The sequence below is a fragment of the Aureobasidium pullulans genome, assembly GCF_000721785.1.
Source record: "Aureobasidium pullulans EXF-150 unplaced genomic scaffold scaffold_1, whole genome shotgun sequence".
Lineage (NCBI taxonomy): Eukaryota > Fungi > Ascomycota > Dothideomycetes > Dothideales > Saccotheciaceae > Aureobasidium > Aureobasidium pullulans.
The window spans coordinates 1,218,128-1,245,822 of record NW_021941021.1 but is presented as its reverse complement, the minus strand read 5'-3'; the positions used below and the strand labels follow the sequence as shown (position 1 = coordinate 1,245,822).

At 50.3% G+C, this 27,695-nt stretch overlaps 11 protein-coding genes across 11 annotated transcripts; 5 read left to right on the top strand and 6 right to left on the bottom strand.

The window, feature by feature from the left end:
• Positions 1–468: 468 nt before the first annotated feature.
• On the bottom strand, positions 469–3,474 carry M438DRAFT_264274 (uncharacterized protein; the record flags this gene model as incomplete). Its single annotated transcript, XM_029899934.1, has 2 exons — positions 469–3,123; positions 3,175–3,474. 2 exons carry the CDS (start codon positions 3,472–3,474, stop codon positions 469–471), a joined length of 2,955 nt encoding a protein of 984 aa, XP_029765761.1.
• A 328-nt stretch (positions 3,475–3,802) lies between these two features.
• M438DRAFT_263079 (uncharacterized protein) lies at positions 3,803–6,197 on the bottom strand (the record flags this gene model as incomplete). Its single annotated transcript, XM_029899861.1, has 8 exons — positions 3,803–4,458; positions 4,508–4,704; positions 4,758–4,832; positions 4,882–4,937; positions 4,992–5,022; positions 5,070–5,921; positions 5,978–6,067; positions 6,136–6,197. 8 exons carry the CDS (start codon positions 6,195–6,197, stop codon positions 3,803–3,805), a joined length of 2,019 nt encoding a protein of 672 aa, XP_029765760.1.
• A 505-nt stretch (positions 6,198–6,702) lies between these two features.
• Positions 6,703–8,759, top strand: M438DRAFT_341310 (uncharacterized protein). The gene is made up of 2 exons (XM_029904471.1): positions 6,703–6,921; positions 6,982–8,759. Exon 2 carries the CDS (start codon positions 7,055–7,057, stop codon positions 8,579–8,581), a length of 1,527 nt encoding a protein of 508 aa, XP_029765759.1. The 5' UTR covers positions 6,703–6,921; positions 6,982–7,054; the 3' UTR covers positions 8,582–8,759.
• A 166-nt stretch (positions 8,760–8,925) lies between these two features.
• On the bottom strand, positions 8,926–10,111 carry M438DRAFT_263638 (Clavaminate synthase-like protein; the record flags this gene model as incomplete). Its single annotated transcript, XM_029899898.1, has 2 exons — positions 8,926–9,938; positions 10,003–10,111. The coding sequence occupies 2 exons, from the start codon at positions 10,109–10,111 to the stop codon at positions 8,926–8,928; spliced, it is 1,122 nt and encodes a 373-aa protein (XP_029765758.1).
• A 22-nt stretch (positions 10,112–10,133) lies between these two features.
• M438DRAFT_341309 (uncharacterized protein) lies at positions 10,134–10,573 on the top strand. The gene has a single exon (XM_029904470.1). It carries the CDS (start codon positions 10,199–10,201, stop codon positions 10,463–10,465), a length of 267 nt encoding a protein of 88 aa, XP_029765757.1. The 5' UTR covers positions 10,134–10,198; the 3' UTR covers positions 10,466–10,573.
• A 486-nt stretch (positions 10,574–11,059) lies between these two features.
• On the bottom strand, positions 11,060–11,858 carry M438DRAFT_350965 (Isy1-like splicing factor; the record flags this gene model as incomplete). The annotated part of the gene is made up of 2 exons (XM_029906684.1): positions 11,060–11,791; positions 11,856–11,858. 2 exons carry the CDS (start codon positions 11,856–11,858, stop codon positions 11,060–11,062), a joined length of 735 nt encoding a protein of 244 aa, XP_029765756.1.
• Positions 11,859–12,800: 942 nt separating this feature from the next.
• M438DRAFT_330560 (nucleoside hydrolase) lies at positions 12,801–14,598 on the top strand (the record flags this gene model as incomplete). Its single annotated transcript, XM_029903335.1, has 8 exons — positions 12,801–13,051; positions 13,111–13,210; positions 13,390–13,692; positions 13,846–13,906; positions 13,957–14,028; positions 14,125–14,247; positions 14,296–14,355; positions 14,411–14,598. 8 exons carry the CDS (start codon positions 12,801–12,803, stop codon positions 14,596–14,598), a joined length of 1,158 nt encoding a protein of 385 aa, XP_029765755.1.
• Positions 14,599–18,446: 3,848 nt separating this feature from the next.
• M438DRAFT_248459 (acid protease) lies at positions 18,447–19,325 on the top strand (the record flags this gene model as incomplete). The annotated part of the gene is made up of 2 exons (XM_029899619.1): positions 18,447–18,699; positions 18,769–19,325. Coding segments are annotated over 2 exons (810 nt in total), but the record flags the coding sequence as incomplete, so codon positions are not given.
• Positions 19,326–20,287: 962 nt separating this feature from the next.
• Positions 20,288–22,545, top strand: M438DRAFT_287003 (MFS transporter). The gene is made up of 2 exons (XM_029901606.1): positions 20,288–22,175; positions 22,242–22,545. The coding sequence occupies exons 1-2, from the start codon at positions 20,483–20,485 to the stop codon at positions 22,286–22,288; spliced, it is 1,740 nt and encodes a 579-aa protein (XP_029765753.1). The 5' UTR covers positions 20,288–20,482; the 3' UTR covers positions 22,289–22,545.
• Positions 22,546–23,260: 715 nt separating this feature from the next.
• Positions 23,261–25,736, bottom strand: M438DRAFT_287000 (WSC-domain-containing protein). The gene is made up of 4 exons (XM_029901605.1): positions 25,105–25,736; positions 24,756–25,048; positions 24,486–24,623; positions 23,261–24,398 (listed from the first exon to the last, which is right to left on the bottom strand). The coding sequence occupies exons 1-4, from the start codon at positions 25,241–25,243 to the stop codon at positions 23,631–23,633; spliced, it is 1,338 nt and encodes a 445-aa protein (XP_029765752.1). The 5' UTR covers positions 25,244–25,736; the 3' UTR covers positions 23,261–23,630.
• A 478-nt stretch (positions 25,737–26,214) lies between these two features.
• On the bottom strand, positions 26,215–27,392 carry M438DRAFT_341303 (short chain dehydrogenase). The gene is made up of 2 exons (XM_029904469.1): positions 27,238–27,392; positions 26,215–27,182 (listed from the first exon to the last, which is right to left on the bottom strand). Exons 1-2 carry the CDS (start codon positions 27,290–27,292, stop codon positions 26,299–26,301), a joined length of 939 nt encoding a protein of 312 aa, XP_029765751.1. The 5' UTR covers positions 27,293–27,392; the 3' UTR covers positions 26,215–26,298.
• Positions 27,393–27,695: the final 303 nt, after the last annotated feature.

The window sequence follows — 27,695 nt, the reverse complement described above, 5'->3', positions numbered from 1 at the left end:
CACCCGCGACGTTCGGCCATGAGGACTGATCAGCGGCAATGCCCGCCCGTGATGTTGACGAAGGAGGCTGAGACGGGACCAGCTTGACAGGACAGCTGTAACGTGCAGACAGAAAAGATAATGAGCCACCGCGAAGGAGAGCTCAATGCATTGTATGTCAGTCAAGAGAAAGACTGGACCAAAATAATCTCACAAAGTCCATCATCAAAATTCTTTGACGACCACGAATACCAAACAACACTTGAAGATGCTCAAAATGACAAATTTCTACATTCGTATATACGTGACTATCTTACAAGTGGTGATTGCTCGCTAGCTCTTAAAAATACTGGAGTATACCGTAACCCCTCGTGAACTCCTCGATGACACCAGGTTTACAATTGCCGTGTGACAAAACCTTCCATCTTTCAATGCGAACTCCAGCTCATGCGTACTGTAAAAATGTGGCTGATGCTCCCAAGACCTTTGTTATTTCGCAACATTTGCTCTCTGCCTCCTCGTCCGTCGCAGGTCTGCATCCAGAGTCCTTACCCTTCTCGCTTCACGTGCCGGCCGAGACCCAACGATGCGCCACGTGGTTCTCCGGCGCTTGGTATCACGAAGAGACCGTCCCCATAGTGCCGGATCGACCACATCTTGATGCATCCGAGGCGCTTTGAACTCTTCCTCGGATCTGGCGAGCTTGGTCATGATCCGCACGAGTCGATTGCCCAGATGCGAGGCACGTCTGATCTGCGCCACTTGCTTCGCTCTGCATACGTCTTGGTAGTAGCTCAGCATCTTGCTTACTTTGAGGTGATTCAAACCCCTGATATCTCTATCATGTGATCGTTGTTCAGAGTGTTTATGTGCTTTGCGAATGACAGTCAGGAAGGCGTAGTCGATGCGAAGATTGTGGTCCAGGACTTCCTTGATGACCCATTCGATACCTGAGCTGTGCATTAATTTAATATATGCCTGTAGCAGTACAGTCATGGCTGGTAAATCAAAAGGTATTCTCTTGCCCCATTTTGAGTGGAAGACTGTAGAAAGCAGAAGGATCGCGTCATTCGTCTTGCCACTACGAAGCAGGGCTGTCGCTGCCGCCGTGGCGAGATGATGTTTGATGGAGACGCTGTTCCCGGCCATTTTTTCGTAAATTGACAGTACAGTATTGCAAAGCTCGTCGATATGCAATGGTGTGCCTGATGCAGAATGTCGGATTTGATGGACAAGTAATGGAATCAATGCCGCTGTAGTGTTCAAACCGGCTTTGTTGGCAGTGTCGATGCGATCTTCGGGTGATACAGCTTGGTCTGGCAGCTTCATGTGAGCCTGAATCGCCATCTCCAGAGAGTACGATGATGCGGGCAGACCGCTTTGGCCAAGACAGCTGTCATACATTTTCAAAACATCAGAATGTCGTCCTTCTGACAAAGCAATGAGCATATTGTTCTCGTTCCACATTTTCTCCAAAGCGGCTGTAGAAAGGGCAATATTCGGAAGTTCGTCCAAGGATGCATCATCATCCAGCAGAAAATCGTCATGATACTCTGGAAAGTCTTGTACCTGTGATTGCTCATTGATCGGTTCTTGTGGTTCCAGGTGTAAACGCTGCATGTCTTCCTGAAATCCGTCCATACGCCGGCGCATCTCGTTCCAACGTAGAGGTTTCGGCAAAACTGGCGACTTCGGGTCAACGGCTTGCAATTTCTCAAGCACGAGCATTGTCTGAAGTTTTCTATCAGGATGTCTCGATCGATAACCCCGAAGATCATACGATGCAGCTTCACACAACAAAGCAAGGAGGCCTTCAGACCAGTACTCTGGCACGCCCTTCAGCAAGTTCTGGCAGAGCCACAGCAGAACGGTATGAGAGGGTCTGAGGTCGAAATAGAACTGCCGCATCATAACCAAAGCTGTTTCCGAAGTGACCTCGACTTTTTGGCCATAGGTCTTCATCTTATTGACCCAGGCGGGTATTAGGGTCAGGCGACCAGTCTTGACAAGATTCCTGGTGGCGGTGTTCAGAATGCGTTTGTCGGGAAGAATACCATATTCCTCAATAGCCTTGAAGACGAAGGTCCAAGTCTCCTCGGGCGTATGAAGCTTGGCGTACGCTTCTAATACAGGGATAAACATGTCCGTACGCCCTTCTAAGGGCGCCTCTGCCTCTCCAGCGCGGGTCAGCATAGCCATCAGGTCATCTACGGCCGGCCAATCAGCAGACGACGTGGTCAAAAGTACGAAGTGGCCAAAGGTAACAATGTCGGGACTGAGATGTGAGGTTTGCTGGATACTGCGAAGACGGTGGTGAGCTTGATCGACATTGCCAGATTTGATACAGACGTAAATCATGGAGTTGAAGAGAGCGAGCGGCGGGCTCTCTGCTAGGTGGCACATGTCCCGGAAGAGCGAGTCGACAAGCTTGTAGTTATGAGTCTTGGACCACATGTGTTCAAGAATGGCGGACCAGGCAGATTCACAGAGAGGCAGCACCGAAGGCCGATCCGATTTGGATATGTGTTTGCCGAACAGCAAAGCGCAGACTTCGGAATTGTGAGTCGAGTATGCTGCACAGAAAGCAGGATAGGTGGCCCTAGGAAAGAGCATGTCGTGGCCGTAGTTTTCGTAAAGCCAAATGAGGAGGGACGGATGACCAGCAGCAGCAGCAACGAGAGCCAGACTGTGCATACAGTCAGTCAAATCAGCGGCGGTATATCCGGATTTTGACATGCGGGTCAATAGCTTGCAGCAAAGCGTGTACTCATTCTTGTTTAAGAGTGAGTGGAATAGGCGACTGACTGCAGACAGCGCGTAGATGGTTGGCGTCCCGTGGCGCTGGAGAGCGCAGAAAGCGTCCCAAAAGTCGTACAGGGCAGCACCAGGTCGGCCTACCTGTAACCAGGCTGAACAGTGATTGTCAAGCTGGGCCAAGGCGGTGCCAAAGTCATGCTTTTCAAGGGCGGCCATGAACGAGGGGCGGTCGAAGACTTGACGAGGTGGGTTCCTTGACAGAGGATGCGCATGTCGCTGGGACTGGTTGTCTTTGGAATGCTTCTTGAAGGGCGGTCGGTGCGAGTCGAGTTTGGCGTATCCGCGCTCGACCTCGGAGGGCAAAAGGTTGTTGCGAAAGGCGTCTGGCTGTGGGGCTGGCTTCTCGTGTGGTGGACCACGGGACATGTCGTCGTCGACAGGCGCATTCGAGGTGGCCTTCGAGAGGGCATGACTGTGGGATTGGGCCGTGTCGTCTGTGGCTCTGCGTCGAGCGGCACGAGCATGGGTGTGGGCATGGGTGTGGGCATGCTGGTAGCGGGGGTGTTGTTTCAAGCGGCGCGAATTGTCTGCTATCTTGGACACGAGCGTAGTCTGGCGGCGGCGCTCCTCTGCTATGACGGCCGCTGCACCACATGCCGTGCCCGACGAGATGTAGGCCAGCTGCCGCAGCACTCGGAGCGCTCCCTCTGATGGCACTCGTCTACGGCTTCTGAACATGGCAAGTCCATGGTTGCCTCAATTCGCGCTCATCCTTGTTCGTCGAATTGCCACGCTTCAATTGTGACTTGGATCGCCTGATAATAATTTATTGACTTGCCCCGGCCATCGGACCCTCAATGCCTGCCGCTGTCCGCTTCTTCTTGGCGCCGCTCACCACTTGGCACTCACCACCGCCCACTTGCTAGAGTACTACCGACTTTTCCAATCCTCAAAGACATACAGTCGCCATGCACCAGCGCCCTCGGCAATTCTGCACTCATCTAGCCCGTGTCCCCTTCGACAGAGCCTCTGCAACTGCTTCGCCTGCTCCTTGCATCTGTGCCTGTTATCCATGCCTCGAGTACAGCGGTCCTAGCATCTTCCAGCTCCATTCCGCAATTCCATCTACTTGTTTGATATCCTGTATCCACTCCAGCATCAACGTCGTCGTCTGCTCCAGATCCTTCCGGTTCACTCTCTCGTTACAAATCTTCTTCAAGCATTCGTTCTCTGTCGTCATGCGTAGGATGAGAAGTATGCCCACGAAATTTTGTGTCCATGTGAAAAGGTGCGGCACCAAGCGTTTCTTGTTTTTGGGCGGCGCTAGTATCAGTGGCCAGAGACAGGCTGATTGTATCGCAAGAGCACAGCATATTTGGTCCTCTTCCGTCATTAGCTCAGGGAAGTGCAGCGCCTTGTACACAAACGGCCGGTAAATCATAAATCGTGCATAGTAGAACTGCGTCCTTAATTGCGCTGTCATGATGTCCAGATTGTCTCGGTGGTTGATTGGAACAGAACCTTGGTCCATCGAGAAGAGTGAGTCCGTGCCTTGTCGACTTGCCGAGCCCATGTTTGGAAATTCCGTCTTGTCGTTGTCCGACCACTGTAAAGGTCGAGGAAGCAGTGAACGCCACGATTCCAGCTGTCGAGCCAGTTCCTTTATTACATGCACTGGCGGTCCGCCGTAATCCTCAGAGAGCTCGGCCGTCGCGTTAGATGCTGTTAACGATTAGCCCTTGTCATCACCTTCACCAAGCTAGTTACTCACAGCAATGTATCGACTCGTGTATCCGCGCAACCAGCCTGCGCAAAGCGATCATTGCCAGAAAATGGTACTGGAAATGTGACTTCTCGTCCGAAGGGTTGCCGTAGTTGCTTTCCGAGCCGTGGAAGTAAGGGAGCGGTACTTGATCCTCCAAAGTATGAATGCCTGTTTGCGAAAGATCCAGCTCGAGATGGTACATGCTGCTAAACGTCAGTATCAGCGGAATACTAATGGCGTGCAAGAGATTCCTTACTCCTCACTAAGCATACACGCCCAGTACGCACGCTTGATGAGATCTGCCCTTGGAGTAGACCAGTCGATGGATTCACTATAGTTTCATGAGCCCAAATATAAGACCCGCATCGGAAGTGGCATACCATTTGATCAGGATCTGGCAAGAAGTAGACGCCGCAACCGTGGCTCGCCAGAAATCCTGTGGAGACATGTCAACAGGTTTTCCGTGAATTTCTCCAAAATTTATGCTTACCATGTGTCGAGCGCAGGCTTCATAGTATGCGCTGTAGCAGGCGTCAGTAGTGGACACGATGAAGAGCGTAGCACTCACGATTCGAGCAGATGTATCTGAACGTTTTCAAGTGTGCACTGATGCATGATGAATCCCATGCGCCTTCGTGCCTCGTTGAAAAGATTTAGTCCTGGAGGTCGTTCTGCTGTACCACCACGCAAGCCACTAGGGTTCCCCTCGATTATACTGATCGGTGAGCCGTAAACACCGTCGATGGCGGTCTGACCAAGAGCCAAGACAAGCAGCACAAGACATCCTTGAGGATCACAGTCTGCAAAACCGTTCCTCAAGACCGGTTCGAGAATGTCTTCAAGGAACATCTGTCTATCCAGGATCGGAAACAGTATGTTGAAGGTGCTGAAATATGCATCGCTCATCCGCCTCACATTCTCCGGTGTAAGACCAATGAAGCCAGCTCTCATTTCCCCTGTGCTACTGGGCATCGGATAGGTTCGCATATCGGTATCCCAAGGTAACGTCTTGGGATGTTTGTGTAACTCGAGGTGGATGAACCACGGTGTGCCCTCTTGAAGCACGTACTGCAGATCCGAGGCCACAGCAATTCCGGAATTCAAGATGTGCAAGTATATTGATGGCCAAAGCAAGACCTTGTGAGCCACAGTCAAGTGTTGATAAGTGCGTAGAACGTCCGGAGGAAATGATGATTGAGACCCGATACGAGCTCCTGGGCGTAATTCGCTATCGGAGGATACATGAGATTCATTTGAAGCGCCCAAAGTCCCATTTACTCCTGGCGGACGTGTTCCAGACTGTACTGCGCCCCAATCGACATTGCTTCCGGGAGTTGAAGGTTTTGAGACATAGAGAGTGTCAAATTTGTTCTCGAGCCGTTGCAAAGTTTGGAGAATGTAGACCATGGTCTTGTCCTTTCTGTGCACAGAAGAGTTTAGCAACAAGCAGTCACCCGGTTCGGAAGCTAGACATACTTTGTGGGTTGAGGCTCGCGATATACGCACTCAACACTGAGCCGTCTACAGAGACCACACTTGGGTCTTTGCTCGTCACATTTGGATTTTCTGTTCAGCAAAAGAGTTTGTATTAGTAAAGAACAGAGGCACACGATGTAGAATCTGTGTGGCCTTACCGACTTCGACAAGTTTGACAGGCTTGCGCTGCTATGACGGCACGTTCCCTCCGCAAGGACATGTCAGTCCTGTCATCGCCTTCGGCATCCATGGGCAGAAAGATGCTCTTGGAGTAGCACTATGAATCTTCGCAGAGCCGCAGCGACTAGGCAGCCGAGAGGAAAAAGGTTGAAGGTGGTCAGTCGGTGGTCGACGTTGTGGTCGCCAGCGCCACGCCGGGGTGAAAAGGTCGGAAAGTACTTGTTCACGAGCCGATACGTGACAAACCTCGGAGATGGGGTTGTTCACGTAGAATCTGCAGATCCACGAGCAGAAGATGACCCACCGGAGGACTGCGACAAAGCTCAGAAGCTAGCACATTCACAGCAGTTGGTCCTACAGCAATGGCGTGCAACTTGCAAGAAACACGGCTTAAACAAAATCACAGCAAGAATGACGCGCGAAGGATTCCCAATGTGGACAATGTAGCGTAAACGTTTGATCGGGGATTTACGTGTACTCATGCTCCATTGGCATGGTGCCATGGCCCATGGGTAATGCCGCCGCTTATCAGCAACTGAGAAGTCTACATGGCTGCACCTGCGTGAGCTGCGAAGATGGCATTTGCACACCCGCCCATGGCAAACTGACACGCTTCCCAATCTCCCAACCCCTTCTGCACCGAAAAAGCCCGTCTGTCGGATTCAGAGCTCGCCGTGACTCCCTCGCTGTATCAGCTTCCACGCTCGTTCCCCACCTACCCGCATACCGGGTAAAGATAGCTCTCCCAGGCACAAGAGCACATGGTACTCGACGCCTCTCGCCTAATTCCCCGGCCACCGATTGGACTGACCATTCCGCATCAGACCAGCAACACTCCTGGACTGAAGCCTGCGTATGAGCAACATCCTCAATTGCCTGGCCACGGCCCCCGCATTGATGCCTATGCCTGGAGAAGCTGAAGCTGTCATGCGAGAGGATAAGGTCGATACGCTGTCGCAACCTGCCAACTCAGCTGCCTCGGCTCCCTCGAATCAATCGCCCAGTCCGCGCCCTGCCGAAGGCCGCCAGGCTTCACGTCGCAGAAGTCTCGAGGTCGTCGCCGAGGCTCAAGGCGATGTAGAGAGCTTCGTGAGAGAGCTCGATCAAAAACGGCGTCAGCTCGACGACCAGATCCACAAGTTCATCGCCCAGAAAGAGAGGGAATTCAAGCTATATGAACGCGAGTTACGCACCCGCTATCGCACGCCGTCTACGCCTCCTCTACAGACGCCTGGGACCGCCTCGCCCGCGGCCACTGCTGCTGACAAGCCTGCAGATGCTGCTCCCGCCAAAGGAGAATCGGGAAACACGATCGAAAAGGGCCACGAACGGGAGAGTGAGCTTCTAGGTCTCTTCACTCCTGCCTACCTCCCCCTGCTAGAAAGCAGACCCCCTGCTCCTGGTCGGTCACCGTCTGCACCAACCCTGCATGATACAGGCGAATCCACAACCATTGGGCCTGATCGCCAGGCTCTCCAACGCGCCAACACCGATCCCGCTGTTGACAGCAAGTCTCCGTCATCCAGGCTAGGCCTGGGCCCCAGAACTCCATCCTCCGGCTCCGATCCAGGGAGAAGTCTTGTGTCTGCACTGAAGTCGCCCTCGGCTGGTCCAAGGCTCTCCAACAAAAAGCGCGTGTCACTCATAGTGGGCGATGCAGTTGTTGCGCCGAGCGATAACGTCGTTTCGGGGACCGAAAGGGATCCGGAGCGTTCTTCGGATGGTGATCCTGGCGCACAACACATCGAACCACAAGCACCTGCTCAAGCTCTGCAAGTTGAGACGCGTGAACAAGCACCCCAGAAGTTGCCTTCTCTAGACACTATTGAATCTACCGCCCAACAAAGTCCCCAGGCCAGCGCTTTTCCAGGAGGATTAAGTCTCGGTTTCGCCTCAGCTGCTCGTGACACCAGCATGCCAAAGGAGCTTTTGCAAACCAACATCATATCCGAAGGTGACCTCGAGCTTGCGTCGCCGTTTTCCATGGATGAAGAGTTCGAGAACCCCAGTCCTTCAGAAATGTATACCACTCAAATAGAGGACATCGATGCAGACATCGATTCTGGCCTCGACTCAGAATCAACCTTACGTGCAGCAAGTCCTGCCAGTCCAGGAGATGGAGACATATCACCGGCCGACCATTTGCCCAGTCTTGATGTTCCTATTGCAAGCCTTGGAACCTCGTCCTCCTCATCTGCTCAGCCAATCTCACCGGGCTTCTCAAGACCTTCCGTGCGTGAAGACCCTCAGCTAGACTTTAGCGAACAAACACCAGAGGAATTGCCAGCTCAAGGTTCACTATACGGCTCTTTTTCAAGGCCGAGCTATAGCAAGCAGCAAACGAGTGGCAGCTTGGGAGAATCATTTATGCAAAAGAATGCTGAGAAGTTGATGCGACGCAGGCAATCAACCCAGCGATCCTAAAGATACACAACCCGTTTAGCATGATTAGAAACTTGTATCCGATGTAATGATTAGCGCGCGTCGCTTCCTTCTGTGCCATTAGTCTATCGTTCATGACCAAGTTCTGTGAGCATCTCCGAACGTCCATCTCGGCTTCAGAAAGCTGCACTACCCAACAATTTTTCAAAAGCCTCATCCTCCAAGGTCACATATGAAGTGATTTCACGAAGCACGCAGCATGCAGAGAACTTGGCTTCTCTCGATCTTAGTCGTTGATTGATGGCTACAACGGCTTGCTCAAAGCCTTTGGCTCTATTTCCCCAAAGCTATGTGTCCCTCAACCATTCCTCGCCATTTTGCCTGAATCACTCCGGTCCAAGAGGGTCTTCAGAAGCCGCCAAATTACATTGTCTGAAGATACGAACCTCCGTGGGCAAGAACGACCCTGTCACGGAATGTATGACTGACCAATTGTCGAAGATTGCGAGGTCGCCTTCATCCCAGTTAATGGCGTGTACAAGTTCTGGAGCAATTCCAGGCCTTTGGAGCCTATGAACGATGTCTCTGACCTTTTCGAGGTCGCTGATAACAGTGCCATCGGCAAGATGAAGCTTCTCAACTGCAGAAGGGTGAATCTGCAAAGCGAGACGTCCAGTCACGGGGTTTCGCCAACACATGGGCAATATCTTGATCTTGGACTCATCGATTGGGGGTAGCTCTTCTCGCGAGAGTTCAAGGCCGTCTGAGACCAAACCAAGACCATCGCTTCTTGATCGTGCGGGACTCATCCAGATGTATGGGTGAGCTGCGTACTGCACTTTTGTTGTGCGGGCGAACTCCTTGTCGGCTTCTGAGAGAAGATCGTAGGTACGACGTGAGCTCACGAACGCTGTGCTTCCGCGAGGCACTCTCATCTCGTCGTTACTTCTGTCATCGTATCTGAGAGTCTGATACTCGGTCTTTGGGACACTGACGGCCATGAGGCTGGTGACTTTGGGTGGAGACAGATCATATAGTGCCGCGTCTATGTGCCAGCGGTAAAATCTCGTTGCCTCTCGGTCATCGGCCTCACTAATTGGTGTCTTGTGGAACGTCTTGTGATGAGGGTGCTTGAGTGTGATGTTCTTCAATCCTTCGAACTCGGCGATCGGACCGTTTCCAATGACCTGCACCTGTGGCTGGTGGGGGATTGTCTTAAGATCTGGGTGAAGTACAGATCGCTTAGCATCAATCGTTTTTCCATGTCCATAAGATCCAGCGGAGGGGTCGAACTTTTGAGTGAGTTCGAACTGAGCCTTGGGTGAGAGTGATTGCTGGTTTTTGAACAGAACAACGCTGTGTTCATATAAGGCGTTTCTGATGATTTCAAAATCTTGCTCTGTGACGCGGCATCGTGTTAGTTTGATGGTGTTCACAACGTACAGAGGGAATAAGATGCTTACCCGAGAGGTTCTCCAGATCTGCTCCTCTGACCTCAGCACCGAAATCAATCTTCGATCCCTTTGGTGGTTGGATCTTATGTACTGATATGTTGTTGATTTTGACTGCCATTGTGGCGTACAAACAGGACTGAGAATACTTGAAGGTAGTGTTTGATTGTGACAAGAATTTCAAGGGACTTTGGAAGGCTGAGCGAAAATGTCGAGACATACTGCGGTAGCTATATGTTTCTGGAAAAGAATTGTCCTACTGATGGTCGGGTTATGTTCACCATCTAGGTACCTGAATAGACGCGGAGACCCCCGAGCAAGAGCTCGAGAAACTCATGTCTACTCCGTCTTTACGCCGGTGGGGATCTTCGCTATTACGATACTCAGCGATATCGTGCCGTTTCTGGGTCCTTCTTCTATTCGGCCACGACCGCTCGCCGGGGGACCCCGCGTGGTATTGATGTCGTCCACCTAGGTAGGCAAGAGCGAAGTCGGTTGTCAAGTGGAACGTGCACTCCGCCTGAGATAAGGAATCGGTGACCGTGGAGAAACCACCTTTGTGGAAGACCACGTAGAGACTGTTCTAGAGCTGTTGATTTTGATTTCCGGGGAGCCGCTCTAAGCTGCTACCCCTTGTACGCCCAGTACACATGCTTCGCATGCTGCGATTATTGTCGATAGCTCAAACAACGAATCGGAGAGAGGCTCCTTCAGAAGCTTGCATGTCTGAGTGGCACGTAACATGGCATACGAACAGCAGAACTTCATCGCGAGAACAGAATATTATTGTGATCTGTGATCAAGAGCGCATGATCGATTATCGTGACCTCGTGGACTGCGTTACATTTAGAGTGAAATCCTCTGCAATGGACAATCAAGCCCGCATCCTAGGTATACATTTGAGAGGTGGTCGTTAGAGAAGCCCGAACAGCAGCGTCACCATCAAAGCCGATGCGCGGGAACTGAATGCGGATGCGGACAACGTCTGACCAGTGCAGTCTCGGGCTAACCATGTGTTGATTGACGGGCCATCACGGGGCATATTGTTGTACAGGCTTTCGAGATGTCCTCAAAGCTTGTCCAGTAGCTTTCTCCTCCTCCTCTCAATAAGCTCGGCCTCGACTTCTTCTGCAGTTGGAAGATGCCATGCGACGCCATCTCCAGAATCGCCCGGCAAAGGCTCCCAATCGGCTTCCTCATCTGCCCCTGTGTTGTCCAGAGTGTGTTCAAAGGCCTCCTTCTCTTTTTGTGCCTCATAGGCGAGTAATGTGCCATCCTCCTCGTCAAGGTTGTAACCATAGTAGGCAGCGTCGACCTTCTGGCGCAGGTCCGAGCGTGTCTCCAAAGCCTTCTCCTCCTGTGGTTTGACCTTTGCAGCCTCGAACAACTCCTTGACTCCGGGAAGCTCTTTTGCCCTTCCAAAATAGCGATAGCCCTTTCCACCGCCTTGGATTTCACGACCTTCCTCATCGACGACACGACCACCTCCCCTCATGTAGTTCGGTCCTCCTAGTTCGCGGATGCGCATCTCCCATTGCCATTTTTCTTTGAAAAGCTTGTTGAGTTCATCGTTGATGTCGCGAATCTGGAAATCCGAAAGCGCCAGGTCCTGGATTTTCGAAACTTTGCGCGAAATCTCCTTGAGTACCTGACCGCGCCAGCGTTCACATGTGGGTACGGATTCTTGTTGTGAGATGGCCTTTGGTCGTCGTGTACGAGTGGTGTCAAGGATGCCCAGATCTGCCGCTTGCTGGGCCCTCCATCGGAAGAGTGTACTCTGCGCCTTCTCTGCGTTGCGAGCCTAGATCGTCGCGCGTGTTAGCATATAGAGCATAGGGCATGACGGCCACCAAACCAGTGCTTACCATGTTGTTGTTGTTGGGTGTGAGAAGGTGAATGACGGCACTCACAAAAGATGCAAGCTTGGCCCACTATGCCAGATGTCTGACCTCTGAAGATTGAACCACGCCTGGGTCACGCCACGTGAGGTTGGTAGAATATATGTACCGCGAGGACAGAATTAATACATAAGTCGCAGTGGTTTAGTGGTAAAATTCGTGCTTGCCATGCACGAGCCCCGTGTTCGATTCACGGCTGCGACAAGTTTTTGTTTGTCTTGGCCATATGTCTTTTTGACATCCGTACTCTAGCGGCGTGGCTTTCCCCGAATCTGTCCGTCAGTTTGTCAAAGCTGGCTCTTCTTGACGATCGATATCCGCCGCACTGCTGTCAAAGTGGCGCTAGCTTTCATGCCCATGAGTAGAATGTGAGACTCACGTCAAGGGTCGTACGTCTGTGGTCTAACCTTCTCTTACCTACATTGGGCAGACATGACCACTTCTTGCGTGTGGATAATGCTTACAATCTCGAGAGCAATACTCACTCACCTGTATCATTCCTTCGGGTCTGCTCAATTTGTTCAATCTCGATCACCGACTGTCGATGCGGACGTGACCGATGATATGCTTTGCACATGTGTATCTTATCACCGTGCATGCGTCTCTTATCTTTCCGATCGATGTCCCTCCATCTATTGCCCGAGTCCACACGGTTCACCGCAGCGCCGTTCACACACCAGATCACGGACCATGGAACCTCATGGGCCGTCCAAGCCGTTGGCCATGCGACAGGGCGCTCGCCCAGAAATTACCGACCTGCCAAAAGTCAAACCTAGATATCGTTAATGATAAGCACATGCCAAGATTTCGGGTTTTCCAGTCATGTAAGTGTTTCTATAAGAACGACCAGTAGGCCAGAGGTAAACAGATTTTGATTCTACAAGTTTTTCATTTACTCGGTTCACTTTCAAAATGTTTCCTTCGTTCTCGAAACTCTTCGTTGCTACCTCTTTGGTTGCTGCCAGCTTTGCTGGAGCGGCTCCTCTGGATCAGCTTGAAGAGAGGTCGACCAAGAACCATACTACGGTCAAGCCCAAGGTTATCATGGACAATGACTGGGGTACCGCTGGATTCATCCCTTATCTCATGGCTCTTGATGCCGGATGGGATGTGCTTGGACTGGTCTCGGATACTGCGAACTCTTGGGCTCTCCAGTGTGGACTGTAGGTTTAAATATTGCAGCGTGTCAGCCTTGAATGTATGCTGATCATGCTCTATACAGGCATGCCCTAGCTACACTTGAGATCGGCAACCTGTCTTGCATTCCTGTTCACAAGGGTGCCGATTATCCTTTACTGAACACTCCTGAACTTTTCCAAACTGTAAGTGGCTCACAAAGACAACTGCGTGACTCCCTCTGCTCCAATGCACGAAAGAGGTCGACGGTAGATGCCATGTTGGAGATCTAGTCCTCAAAGTTTCCAACTTCCAACTTCCCACTTATCCTTCCATCTTTGTCCTTTTTCTTCTGCAACTTTGCTGACTGTCTCTCGACTGATAGTGGGAGATGGTTCATGGAAAACTCGCTTGGGAAGGATCTTTTGCGCCCGAGAACCTGACGTATGAGGCATTGGGAAATGACCCAACTTCTGGAGACCCGACTCGGGTATCAAAGGCAGCCCTTTACGAAGGCTACCCCAACACCACATTCGCTTCCAAGGACGCTGCTTGGTTCATGATCCAGCAGGTTCGCAAGTACCCTGGCCAGGTCTCGATCTACTCGGCGGGTGCTTTGACAAACATTGCCCTCGCCATCCGTATGGATCCCGACTTTGCGAAGAACGCAAAGGAGCTTGTGATTATGGTAAGCGCGTTGGTTTGGACGTTTTTTTCAAAATCCTTCTACCAGAACCGAGGTTGTGGACTATGAGATGCAACAAGTCGCGGTTGCATCTCTCTGCACTATGTCTTTGTTCGCCTTCTGCTATTGATTGGTTTCACTGACCAGTTACATTAGGGAGGTTACATCGATGACAACCTTCTGCAAGTCACCGGTAGCGTTATGCAAGCTGATTGGAGTTCCGATGTGAGTTTCACCGTCGATTCGAACAGTGACGGCTACTGACAGCCTACACGATCAACCTCATGATCGATCCTGAAGGCACTAAGATTGCGCTCACAGCTCCCTTCCCAAACATCAGTAAGTCCCCCTGAAGCTTATAACCCAATCGACTCCGGCTTTTCTGAACCTAGCCACCACGTTGCCCACCGAGCAAACTGACTGACTAACTCGCAGCCATCGCTGGTAATGTCGCCAACCAGGTCTCCGTCACCCAAGAGTACCTTGACGACATTTACAAAGTCAAGAACCCCTACTCCAGCTTGATGCACAAGTACTATGGTACCATTTTCCCACTTTGTAAGTCTTCCACACCTTGGTGGAAGTCGAAATACTGATGGACTCCAGGGGATGAGACCGCCGCAGCCATTATGCTGGATCCCACCATCGTCAAGAACACCACAAGCTGTAAGTTGCTCCCGGAGGCTCTGTACTTGAACACAAGAGCTTACATTTAATTCAGTCTATCTTGATGTCGACACTGCCCCTTCAAGTCCAAACTACGGTAACATTCACGCATACCAGGAGGCCCTTAAGCCCACCGCACAGAACCTCCAGAAGGTCAACATGGTTGTCTCGATCGACGGCAACAGACTCAAGAAGTGGGTTAAGAGAGCTGTTCAGTACCCCAAAAGCTGTTCAGACTTCTAAATTCGAGGATCGGCAGCTGTCAACGCAAGTTGATATCCCGATAGTTGAATTGAAGATAGTATCATGGTGCCTCCTGTGCTTTTGCCTTCTGAAGGTCATCCGGGCTGAAGGAATGCACAATGTTTTCTTAGATCAGTGCAGCCCTCCTCTGAGGGCGTGAAAGTCAGCGCTTCTTAGTGAAAGGCTGTACTCACAAGAGGAGATGTAATACGTCCAGATCTTGACGGGACATTCCGAGCGTGACAGGCCAAGTGAGTACAAGTCTTATTCGCTGAGTGTGTTTGAGCCAGATAGTTGTTCTCAAAGACATTCTGCAAAAAGAAATATCTTTTATAGGACGTGCAAGATTTGGCCGAAGCTGCTCTAATATGTCCCTGTGCCACATGGTCTTGCCAGATTCCAAAATACGAGGCAATTTGCTCGTTGTTGTTGCAGGTCACATGCGTGTTTTTCCCTCATATACCGTATAACAGTTCACCGTGAGTCATGGCTCTGATAGAAATGGACAGTATTTAAAAGGTATTGTTACTTCTGTATACATTCTCCAACCCAAGCTTTCTACCATACCCATCTTCTTGCTACCAACATTCGACCCTCAATCATCAACCGAACACATGCTACCATTTGCCATGAGCTATCGTATAGCTCTTACACTATGCTTAGCTGCACTGCTGTTGCAAGTCCAAGCAACACAGCACACCGGTACCTCTGCCATTGAGATCGCATTGACAGACAGAATGATAGACGATATCGGATGGGCATACTACGCTAGTGTGGATGTTACATGGAATCTTTGAAATCTGGCCTCTATTCTATGCCATTCCACCTTGCTAACTAATTATTCTATTCTATGCTATGTCATCAGTAGAATAATGCCAATTCTACCCTCGTCGTCGTCGCTGTGACCCTGTCCTTCCTCCTCCTCTATATCGGCCTCTTCTATAGCCAATTCGACCTCCTTAAAGTAGAGGTTCTTCTGCCAGTTCTTAAGGCACTCGATATAGCTAAGGTTAGCCGTAGAGAGCTAAGCTCTATCCTACAAGAGGGTCCTTCTATAGCTACTAAACACACGCTCTAACTTAGTAGACATCGGGTTAATAGAGAGGACGTCGATAGCTATATAAGAGAGGTTCGGATAGTTCTATTGTTACGTCGGTTTAAGCTACCACTTAATAGGGTCCTTCGTTAGCACCGGAGGTAACTTTATAAAGTGTATAAACTCCTTATGAACTTTAACTAATATTGTGTGCTATATAGATGCTTACTATAAGGCTAGCTTGTTCGACTAACCTTCCTCCTCTTATAATGACTCTATTTAGAGTAGTCTAATCTTGTCCTTATAGCTCGCCGACTATAGAGCGCGAGTAGTAGCAATAGCTAGAGCTCGCTATGACTAAGGCTAATAAGTTATAATATAGGCTTCGCGGAAGGTTAGATAGAGGAGGAGGGCGGCGGTGTACGCTAGCGTATAGTCGTTAATGGCCTACCATTTGTTAAGGGCATAGCGACTAGTACGAATAGCAGTAGCGAGGACTAGATTAGAGGCATAGCGTACGGCGGACTAATTATAATGCTTTCTAAGAAAATCTATCGACATTAGGACCTGTAAAAATGTTAGTACCTAGATTATTATAGATTTTGGTGAGGATATAGTTAAATTTTAGGTTAGGGATTCTTACTTAGTCTAGAGTTGCATCGTCGCCTTCGCATAACTTAGTAACCTATTATAGAGGCTCTATAAACTCGACGAGGGTCTTAAGGAACTGCTAATAGCGCTGTTTTAAAACAGTCTGCTCTATATGCTCATTAGTATGCTATATAGAGCGTATGGTCGATCGACATTAGAGCCCTCGCTTAATTATAGCGAGCTAGCTATTCTACCTCGTCGTGTTATTAAGCATTAGTGCTAGGCTAGCAGTTGCTCTAAACTTACGTCGCCGGCGAGCTAACTTTATAATCTACTTAAAGAACTTACGAAGATAGTCGACGGCCTTATAGTTAGCAATTCTAGTACCCTAGCTAATTTTAGTAATGGCCTCTAAGGGCTCCTAGCTCTTAGCGATTATAGTAGCAATAGCTTCCTCTAAGCTCGTAGACATAAAGGCTTAACTAGCTAGATTAATCTAATGGCCGAAGCATCAAGTCCTATGCTAAATAGGGTCCTAATCGACCGATAAACGCTCGCGAAATAGGGTAGCGAGGTGCCGCATTATAGTGTCGTTATAGGTAGCATTATTAGAGGTAATGTAGCTAATCCTTTGCTAGATGTTATAGTCGACAATGGTTTAAAAGAATAGAGGTGCGTAGTGCTTACTAGCATAGCTAATAGGTAGTTTATGTAGAGCAAGTAGAGCCTTACTTAACATGCTATCCGGAGCTACGAACCGAGCTATAATACTAAGTAGTTCGTAACTGCTATAGTTAGCAGTCTAAGTATCGCAAGTAAAGTAGATTACTAAGCGAGAAGTTGCTAGTAGAGCCTTAAGCTAATCCTTATAAAAATCGTGTTGTTTTTTAACATGTTTAGCTACTAAGTAATGCGTCTTAATTAGCAACTTAGATACGCTAGGAAACACCTTATTAAGCAGGGCATAGAGCTTAATATTGCTAGCGGTACGGAAGGGTATGTTGCTCGAGGTAATATAGTCGATAAGGCGCCTATTTAATGCAGCTCTATTAATGTCATTAAGAAGGCGAGAGGCTCGAGGAACTGCTACTAATACGATGCGTAGAAGCGAGCTAGTCGAGTTCTAACCGTGCCTACGAGCAAGATATAACCTAATGTTCTTATAGTTAGTAGTTAAGTAGTTATAAGGACAGTCCTTGTTCTTATAATAGTAATACTAGATCTTCTTCTTACGCTTGCGCTCTAGCTTACTAATACGGCGTGCCCTCGTATAAGACTAGAGTTCTACGGCATTACTACGGGGGGTAGTAGCTTTGCGAGGACGTCGATATAGATTAGGTTCCGGTTCGGTGTTATTAGAAGTAAGAGAGGGAGTAAGAGAAGGAGAGGGAGGCGTAGCGGTAGTAGTCGTACGTTATCGCTTAGAGGGTCGAGGTATTAGAGGTTAATCCGTATCGGTGTTAGATTTAGAGGTATTAGCTTTAGAGTGATCTTTAATAAAGATGCTCTCTATATAACCCTCTAAGTTCTAGTATTTAGCTTTAGGTACCCTAACCCTCTTATTACGAGTAGCGTATACGTAGAGCGTACTCTATTTAGCCGCTCGAAGGAGCTACCTATCGAGGCATTAGAGATGTAGTTAGCTCTATAACTCTAGGTAGTTAGTATCTTAACTAGTAGAGGAATACATAGTAAGAAGGTTAGTATTAGGGTTCTTTAAGGTGCTAAATGTAACGGGAAAGCAAGTATAGACTTAGCTGTTAATTTAAGAGAGATGTTAATTCGCGAGAAGTAGTTAGGGTAGTTAGTGTAGGAAGGAGGAAGGGAAGCGTCGCAAAGAAAAGTTAGCTAGTATCCGACACGAACTCGACGCGTCGCTTCGCGTAGCTAGGCTAATCGGAGCTGCCGATCTAATCTCCGAGATTAGATCTAGCTAATCAAACACGTCAGAATTCGCATAACCGAAGCGAGGATTTTTGGCACGGCAACTACTAGTCTCCTACGAGTCCTAAATTGCCTTAAAGTTGCTGCTCGGTTAACCCTAGCCAAAACTTTGAACTACGACGACGACGACGACGACGACAGTAAGTTACTAGTTGGAATAGTAGAATATTCTACTCGATTAGCTAATTCTATTCCATGCCAATAGAGTGGAATATTTCACCGATTTTGAGTGGAATATTCTAATATTCTAACTATTCCATGCCATTTAACATCCACACTGTACTACGCCAACATTTCTGTAGGCAATCCCAGCCAAGTGCAGGCAGTATTGATCGACAGCGGAAGTAACGAGCTACTCTTCACTGCTGCAAACGCTACTGCCTGTAAGACTAGAAATGGTTGCGCCGGTGGTACTTTTGATGTTACAAAGTCGTCGACTTTTGATGTGGTTACTCGTGGCGGGCTGTCCATTGGTTTTGAGGACTCCTCCAAAAAGAAAGGCGATTACTTTACAGATGAGGTACAGATTGGTATGTTGAACTTGGAAACCCGTTGCGAACACTTGATATTACGGCGCCTTTAACTAATGCTTTCTGCAGGCGAAATATCTGTTACCAACGCCCGACTAGGGATTGCCTATGAAGTGTCTGATCCAACTGGCATGAATACTGGAATTATGGGTCTTGGCTACGCGAATAACGAAGGGTCCAACAAGTCCGAACCGTATCCGACCTTCCTCGATGCGCTCGTCCAATCCGGAGCTATTGAGTCGCGTCTGTATGGCATTCATCTTAATCAGATCAATTCAAGTGGCTCAATCATCTTTGGTGGCATCGACATAGCAAAATTCCAAGGCCCGATGACCACTCTCGACTGCCTGCTCGATGGTAGAAAGACAGCCACGGAACACAAACTAAAACTCGATAAAATCACGGTTAACCCTCACGATGAAAACAGCGAGGAGCTGTTACTCTCTTCTGGCCAGGTTCCTCATGCTGTCTTCTTGGATTCAGGAAATGCCCGTTGGTTTGTACCAGAACCTGTGTATAGGAAAATCCTTGTATTGGCAGGAGGCAGGCGTGTGAGACCTTGTAGTGAAGTTGTTCATAGTGCATTCAACATAACTCATTTTCAGCTTACCTTTTCTGGCGATGGCCTTGTAAGCAATACCGCTACTCTCGATCTTCACCTGGCAGACCTCTTTGCACCAAAAGTAGCCGGAAATTCTGGCGTCGCAGCCGACCATAACGGTAACCCGCTCTGTACTCTGATGGTAGAACCTTCTGGTCCTGGGGAAATCTCAGCAATAGGAGACGCGGTGATGAGGGCGGGCTACTGGGTCTTCGACCTGGATAACGGTCAGATATCCGTAGCACAGGCGAACATCGAAGCGAGCTCTTCCGACATAGTCAAGGTCCTCAAAGGTGTAGATGGTCTGAGCCGGGCGGTTCAGAGACATTTCGTCGGCGATCAGGTGTCAGCATCTGGAGATTATCTGCTTGCCATCGGTCCCAGCCCAAGCTTCACAAGTTCTTTGGAGCGTCGTTTCGATGGTGCAGCCGCCACGGTCAAGATGTCTAAGGTTTCTGCACCCTGGCCTCTTATCGGTGGTCTCGTCCTCTTCACAGTACTATTCACAATGTTGGCTTCCCTATGTCTCGGGGGCCGGAGACGACAAGAAAGCCTGCTCTTAGTTTAGACATAATGCAGACAGACAATAAAGTAGATGCTCAGAACCGGTCCACGTTGTTTATTCGAGGCAGACCAGGGTCACCATGGCAGCAAGCAATGTCGGTGATTCGGACTTCCAAAGATTCCGAGTCATCGAGAGCGTCATCGTGCATCTGATGACGCTAACCACTGTCAGATCGAGATGCAGAGCCTCAAGGAGAAGGTGAATAGAGTAGTTGCACAGGCACACTGAACAGATTGAGCAGGTGCGGAAATGGTGGTCGTGCAAACAATAAGATGGAGTAGCAGCGCAATCTCTAGACCGCGATCATCAAATAGTGGTGCATTCCAATATGGCATCAAAGCAGGAGCTCGCGTATGGAGAGGGAATGACGTGTTTGACTTTCGGGGGCTGTTGGCCCGCGTTCTTATCTGCTTCGAAGCGCATCAAAGGCTAGGGATCAAAATGTCTGCCAATTGCCGTGTCCAAAGGGAGACCCAGATGGATTACCAATCTTGACACTCTTCGACTTCCGCCCAAAACCTCGAGTCTTTGTTGCGACTTGGGAAGTCGTCCTGCGCATCACGCTTCGTGATTAAAGCTCGGTGCTCTCTGCCTGATCATCACCTACGGACGACAACATGGATAACGACACTGATGCAGCCTTTATCGGCGAAGCCGAAATCAACTCGAAGAATGTCAACATGTCCAGGTCACGACCAATGAGCACTCACTCCGGTGAAGAGAACACGACCATAGCAAGAGGAGGCGTTGACACAGATCTGCCTGCCGGTGAGCAGGACCCGCTGCTCCAACCTCAAGGGCGTGAAAGAAGAGCCAGTGATGCCGGCTCTGGCCACGAGTGGGCTGGAGTCAAGGACTTCGACCATCTTCCGTGGTACCGTAGACCTTCGATATATTTCGTGCTGGCGCCTTTCTTCGTCATGACTCTGGCATTTGGCGCCATCATATCACCAAGAATCAACTTGATTCTCAACCTCGTCTGTCGCGAATACATGTCTGAGCAGCAGACCAAGAACCCCAGCCATTCTTTTCTGCCTATCCTGTTTGACGGCGAGAACCCTCAGTGCCGATCTCCAGAAGTGCAAGCCAGAGTGGCACAATTCACCTTGTATGGAAACCTTATAGCCGGTCTGCTCTCGGCCATAACTAGCCCCAAGCTGGGTGCTCTTTCAGATCGCTTCGGACGTACCAAGATTCTTGCCTTGACGAGTATGGGCATCATTGCAGGAGACGCTCTGATTATCATGGCTGCCACCAAGCCCGAAACGTTCCCCGTCAACTGGATCCTGGTCGGCTACGCTCTCGATGGCCTCTCTGGTTCATTCATTGCTGCCATGGCCATTGCAAACGCATATGCCACCGATTGCACCCCTCCCGCGCGGCGCAACATCTCCTTTGGTTATCTCCACGGTTGCCTTTTCACTGGTATTGCTCTGGGCCCAATTCTAGGCGGATTGATAGTCAAAGCCACTGGAAAGATTCTTTCTATCTTCTATGCTTCACTTGCTGTGCACGCTGCTTTCATCCTATTCATCGCCTTCTGCGTTCCTGAATCACTCTCCAAGCGGCGCCAGGAAGCCGCTCAGGAAAAACATCAGGAAGACAAAGCTCAACGGGGCTCCTCGGACTGGATCGACCGAGTCCGAGCCGTCAACATCCTTGAGCCACTCAAGATTCTGTGGCCGACCGGCGAGGGTTCTTCTCCAGCGCTGAGACGTAATCTTGTACTCTTAGCTGCTGTCGACACCATTTTGTTCGGCGTCGCAATGGGAAGTATGACCATCATCGTAATTTACGCCCGCTACCAGTTCAACTGGGAATCATTTGAGTCAGGCGTTTTCCTATCTATCGTCAACACCTGCCGAGTCTTGTGCCTCATCGTCGTCCTTCCGCTTGTGACCCGCTATGTCCGTGGCAAAGCAGGCACAGCTAAACAACGTAGTTCAGGCAGTGATACGTTCGATCTCGTCGTCGTCCGCGTCGCCGTCTTCTTTGACACCTTGGGCTATCTCGGCTACACTCTTGCTCGTACCGGTCCGTTGATGATTCTTTCCGGCAGCATAGCAAGCATCGGAGGGATTGGCTCGCCCACTCTGCAATCAGCCCTGACTAAACATGTACCGCACGAGAAGACCGGTCAGCTGCTTGGTGCCTCTGGTCTTTTGCATGCGTTGGCTAGAGTCATTGCTCCTACCATATTCAACGCCATCTACTCTGCGACTGTGGGAAACTTCACACAGACTGTGTTTGTCTGCTTGACTGCTACGTTCGGTCTTGCGTTCATACTGTCCTTCTTCATTCAACCTCACGGTGAGTCCAAATGACCATTAGGCAAATAGTCACTCGACTGAGTATCCTTACTGACATGTAAAATAGTGTATCTTGAGAAAAAAACATTCACAACCTCAGACGAAGAATCATGACATCCCGTGTAAGAACGACAATCTCAAGGCAACAATCCTTTGTAGAGCAATGATGTTGTTTTATTTGATTCGGCCGCAGAGCGGCCGCTATATACACGGAGGAGGTTCTTCGCCAACCCAGGAGCCCCTTTGGGGGATTTGAACCCCCAATACTTGACACTCCTCCGCAACGGTCAAGGCAACAATCCTTTGTACATAATGTTTGTGTCTCCATATGTAATTACCTTCCCTAAAATCTATCACTTCTATCAAATCCCAACCCAGGCCAACGCTTGCGGCCGTTTGAATCGTGAAGCATCATGGGGTTTTACGTCGATTTAGTCGTCCTCAGAGAAGCCTTGACTGTCACGCTCTCAGTAAATGGTACTCTTAGCATCAATTGATCAGAAGATCGATTGACTGTGTGCTTGATCTGTCCAGGTAGTTTCGCCGTCATCACCAATACAGCCCCGAATACATAGACGATGGTGCAGCGATGCCACTGCATTATGCAGTAGAATGAGTGACCCTATCATAGTGTTCACAAGCTTCTGAACGAGAATGTCCGGATTGAGTAATCTCGCGGAGGGTCGCTATAAGCATCTCAAGATCGACGAGAGGTCAACGAGAAGCGAGAGTAGAAGCAGAGGTAGAGCATGTGACCTTTAGCCCAGAACAGTTAGCGCGGCCTTTGCCAGTCAGTCTGGACAAGCACAAGTGTTGATTAAACACGATCAGCGCACCCTTGATACAAGCCGTGAGGCAATGAGGCGATGATATTGCAGCATCTCACAAATAGATCAAGGGAGACCGGTGGGCTCAGAGGTTGTGCTCACCAGGAGGACGATTCGACATTCAATGAGTCTCACTATCTCGGCGTTATTGAACTCCATATCATGGTCTCGAACAATTGTATGTGCCATATGAGTTTAATAGATCAGAGTCACACCTCCCTTGCGAGAGCCATATGAGGAAAGAAGCAACGGCTCAAGGAAGCAGAAGATGGAATTAATCAGTGATCCGTATTGCTTTTTGTTACTCGTTTGCTGATAGGCATAGTTCTATGTACAAATACAAAGGTCGACAGACACGAGGGCATGTCGTGGAAATCAGCGAGACCCTCGAACCGGTCATTCGAGTTACTCTTTCTATATTGATAGCTCATGGCCAGTGCGAGGAAAGTATGAAATCAGTGGGCGGTCCACCCAAACGCCCGCTAGTTGAACCAGAAACAAACAAAGAATGGAATCTGTAGTATGTGAATAGAATAAAGGAAAATTGTTGTGAGGGAAAGTGCACGAATGGTTCGTGGTCGCGTGAGGTGGAAGAAGGATGGCAACAGGTGGCGGTATGGGCATATCCACTAATCGTCGACTGGGTCAGGATTGGTGACACCCAAGGGACGAGAATAATCTCGTTGATCTTGCATTGTGCCAATGCTCGCTCGGCTGCCGTTGCGTTCCCAGTTTTCCATCAAGGCAGCAGGATTAAGTCGCTGATCGTAAACAAGCGGACGGCTGTTGCGGCGGGTGTCCCCATCGGGGCTGGTGGGTATTGGTGCAGTCGACTCGCTATTATTGTACCTATGACCTGCAGCGCCGAAAGCCGCAGAGTCGTCATGGAATTTTTCCATATCGACAGCGTTGCCTGCAGAGGAAAGCAGACCTGTCTTGCTGAGAACACTGGTGTTGCGTTCCATTCTTCTTCTTGCAGATCCAGAACCCGAGCCTGACCGTGGAGATTCAGGATCGGATGTCTCTGAGCGGTTTCTTCGCCAAAGGAAGAAGGCACCTGCCAGGAGAAGCGCAACACCGGCAACAGATCCAACGACAGCACCTGCCACAGTCCCTCCAGAGACGCCTTTTTGTTCCGCATCGCGTAGAGAGCCGGCGCCAGGAGTCACGACAGCGGTACTCGTGACGGTTTGAGTGACGGGGCCTCCGGACACTGTGACCACGCGGGTGCTGATGAAGGTGGTATGTGAGAGCGAGCTGGTGTCAGCAGTAGAAGAAGGACTGCTTGTCACACCTGCTCCTTGCGTAGACGTGATGGAAAATGACGTCGACGTGGTAGAAGGGGCAGATGTTGGTGTGGATGAGGTGGAGGTAGTTGAAGGTTGACTCGAGGAGGACTAGATGACGAGGATTAGCACAAGAGTACGTGGCAAAAGCATAGTAATCTATGAAGGAAAGAGCAAAGAAAATCATAGAGCGCATACAGGTGTAACGTAGGATACAACAACCGAAGCACTTTGCTTGACGGTGACGGTGACAGAAACAGAGGTCAAGACTGTGGTATCGCTCTGTACGGAAGAAGAGGCCGGTGCGGAGGAGGGAGAGGATGATGAGGTTGGTGTCTATGCAGACATGGGTTCAGTCGATATGCAGGGCAGCAGAGGTGGAAGGTTACAAGGGAGACAGTGGGGATGACTTCAGCGGTAGAAGCACGGTCGAAGATGAAGCGCCGAGGAGATGATATTGTGGCTTACCGATTGCTCAGTGGAGGATGGAGCGGCACTACTGGTGGCGGAGCTACTCGAGGCAGAGCCCTGGGTGCCCGAAGGGCTGAGGTTGAGCTTGATGTATCCATAGAGGCCGTTGTCCTTGTCACCGCAGCTCTCATCGGGATAGCCGGGGCAAGGCTGACTGCACTCGGAGACGTCGAGCTGATCGGCAGGGGCGTAGTTTGAGCACCAGCATTGTTGGTACTGAACAATGGCGAAGGCGTAGCTGGCAGCACATTCCTGCTGGCAGGCGCCGTTGGACTGGTAGATGTTGGTTACTATGCAAGTCAGCAGGCTGGCATACATGTGGTTGCGACACGGAAGAACTGCTGACCAGCGTCATAGTCGGAACCGGTGTTTGAACTGGAGCAGTAGGTCTGGCTCAGGCCGTGGACGTGTTGCCAGAGAGTCGACATGAAGGCCAGTGGCAGCAATAGAGCTGGCGCGCCGCGAAGGCTGCCTCGAGACAGCATGGTCGTGGAGGGAGCGAGTGGTCGGATGCCAAGACGTGGTGGGCTTTGAGGGGCCGGTCTTCTTCACCACGTCGCACTGCAGCAACAAAGAGGGTTGCAGAGACTACAGGGATGTGGATGGATGCGCAGAAATGACGATCGAGCGGCCGTCCAGGGAATGAGTGTGTCGGACGTCGCCCGCCCTCGTCGCGAAATTACAAAGTCGAGTCGTCCTACCGCGAGCGGCTTGGGCACATTTCCATAAACCGTCCTAGCCCAGGGGGAGAAACAAGCGGGACTGCCTGATGGTGCTGCAGGTGGTGACGGCGACGACAAAAGGAGATGCTAAGCAAGAGGGACCTGGGCGCAAGGAGAGGCAAGCTTCAGCACAGCGTCTGCTCCTGGAGAATGGGCGAGTTGGAGACGTGGAGATGGACGAGGGAGGAGCAGGAAGAGCTAGCTGCTAGGCCAAGGACAAAACAAGACGCCAGCAAGCAAGCAAACCAAATCAACCAAGCAAGCAAACGATGGCACAAAACGCACAATGTTATTGCCGCCGTTGGGTAATAATGTTGACTCGCCTATCTGCAAGCCTCGAGTCGTCGAGAGCGCTAGCCCGCGTAGCCAAAGTCTGTCGCCTGTCCTGATTGTGATTTGCGCATCCCGGCCGATCCTCCACCCGCCTGTTTCATCTTTCCAAACCGGTTCATCATCCACCATGACCTCGTCATCTGAGGAGACTGCTTGCTGCTCCAATCATGCCGTCCACTCCGCTGCCTTGGTCCTTGACTCCTTGGTGTCCAAGATCCACTTCTTGATCTGCCGCCTTTGTGCTCATCACTGTTTTGTTTCCTGCTTGTCTGCAGTCTCCCCCTCTCTTGTGAAGCCTACTCGGTCAACTTGCTCAACCAATTGCACCGAATGTTCAAACAAAACATGAAGCAAATTTGTCTCTTGAAAGGTCGATTCCGAGCCAATTGCCAATTGCGCGCTCCACGCACCAACCACTCACAACGACTAGAGCCACCTTCTACACATGTCTCGACGTTTAAGCACAGACACACGCAATCTATTGTCTACAACTTGGCCTTTCCACCCTTGACACCCTCAACAGCTGCTCCACTCAGGATGAAGTCCGGGTATTCCCAAGTAGAACCCGGCCCGCCTGCGTTGACTCTCCAGCTGCCTCCGTCCACTACGACCGTCGAGCCATTGACAAAATTGCCTGCGTCCGAGAACAGATAGACAGTCGCATCTGCTATGTCCTTGACTGATCCTAGCCGTCCCAGAGGCACCCTCTTTGCCGACTTTGCAACACTGTTTGGGTCGCTCTTGGCCAGTCTCTCCATGCCTTCGGTGCCTCCGATAGGCCCTGGGGCAATGACATTAGAGGTGACGCCGAGTGGTCCATATTCGATGGCAACTGCGTTTGACAAAGCATCGACGGCGGCCTTGGCTGCTGAGACATGAGTTTGCAAAGGCAGACCGGTATAGTGAATGGTTGCCGAGACGAAGATGATTCTTCCACCAGCACTCGGGGTTGTCGCATCTACAGTGCTGCTCTTGGCGCTTTTGACAAGATGCGGCAAGGTCGCCTTGACCGTGTTGTAACTGCCGAGGACATCGATATCGATGACAGATTTGAAGGCGTTGGCACTGAGTTGTGACATTGGGGCAAGAAAGTTGCCTGCAGCGCCAGCAATGACAAAGTCTATACCACCAATTTCTCTAGCAGTCCTGTCTGCAGCGTCTTGCAAAGCTTTGGGATCGCGTACGTCGACTCCAGCAATGGCAAGCACGCGGGCACCAGGGCGGGCTGTAGCAATGTCGGCGGCCATCCGCTCTGTCTTCTCCTTGTTACGACCAATTATGGCGGCAGATGCACCCAAGTGAACCAGAGCCCGAGTCTGGGCGCTGCATATGGAACCAGCACCACCTGTGCAAAAGAGAACCTTGTCCTCTGAAACACATGGTTAGCTTTGTTCAGGCGCGATCAAAAAGACATGTCGACACACTGAAAATGCCATCCTTCCAGGCTTCGCTTAGGTATTCTTTCTTTTCTTGCGGCATCTTGACAAAGGCCTTGTATGCGTCCGTATGTTTATGCGAACTAGAATGACAGCGAATCTGGTTCGAAGGCGCGTTCGTGGAAAACGAGGAGGTGAAGGAAGAGAAGATGGTGTCACACAGGCTCGCGAGCAATAGGGTGTCAGCTCAGCTGGGCGGCACGAGGCTGCCGAGGTAGACGTGTTTCAGGGCCGGAGGTCGCAAGATCAACTGTGCTAGAGTAGATGACCGCTCTATATCAAGACAGGCATTACATAACATCACAATTTGGTATACACAGGCTACAGCTATGCCACAACATGTACCAGCGAACAGACGACGCGCATAGAATAGAATGCGAAGGAAAACATCAGGAGTGTTGCTTCCTTGCCGGCGACCGAGCAGCCTTTAGGCTTTCAAGTTGCTG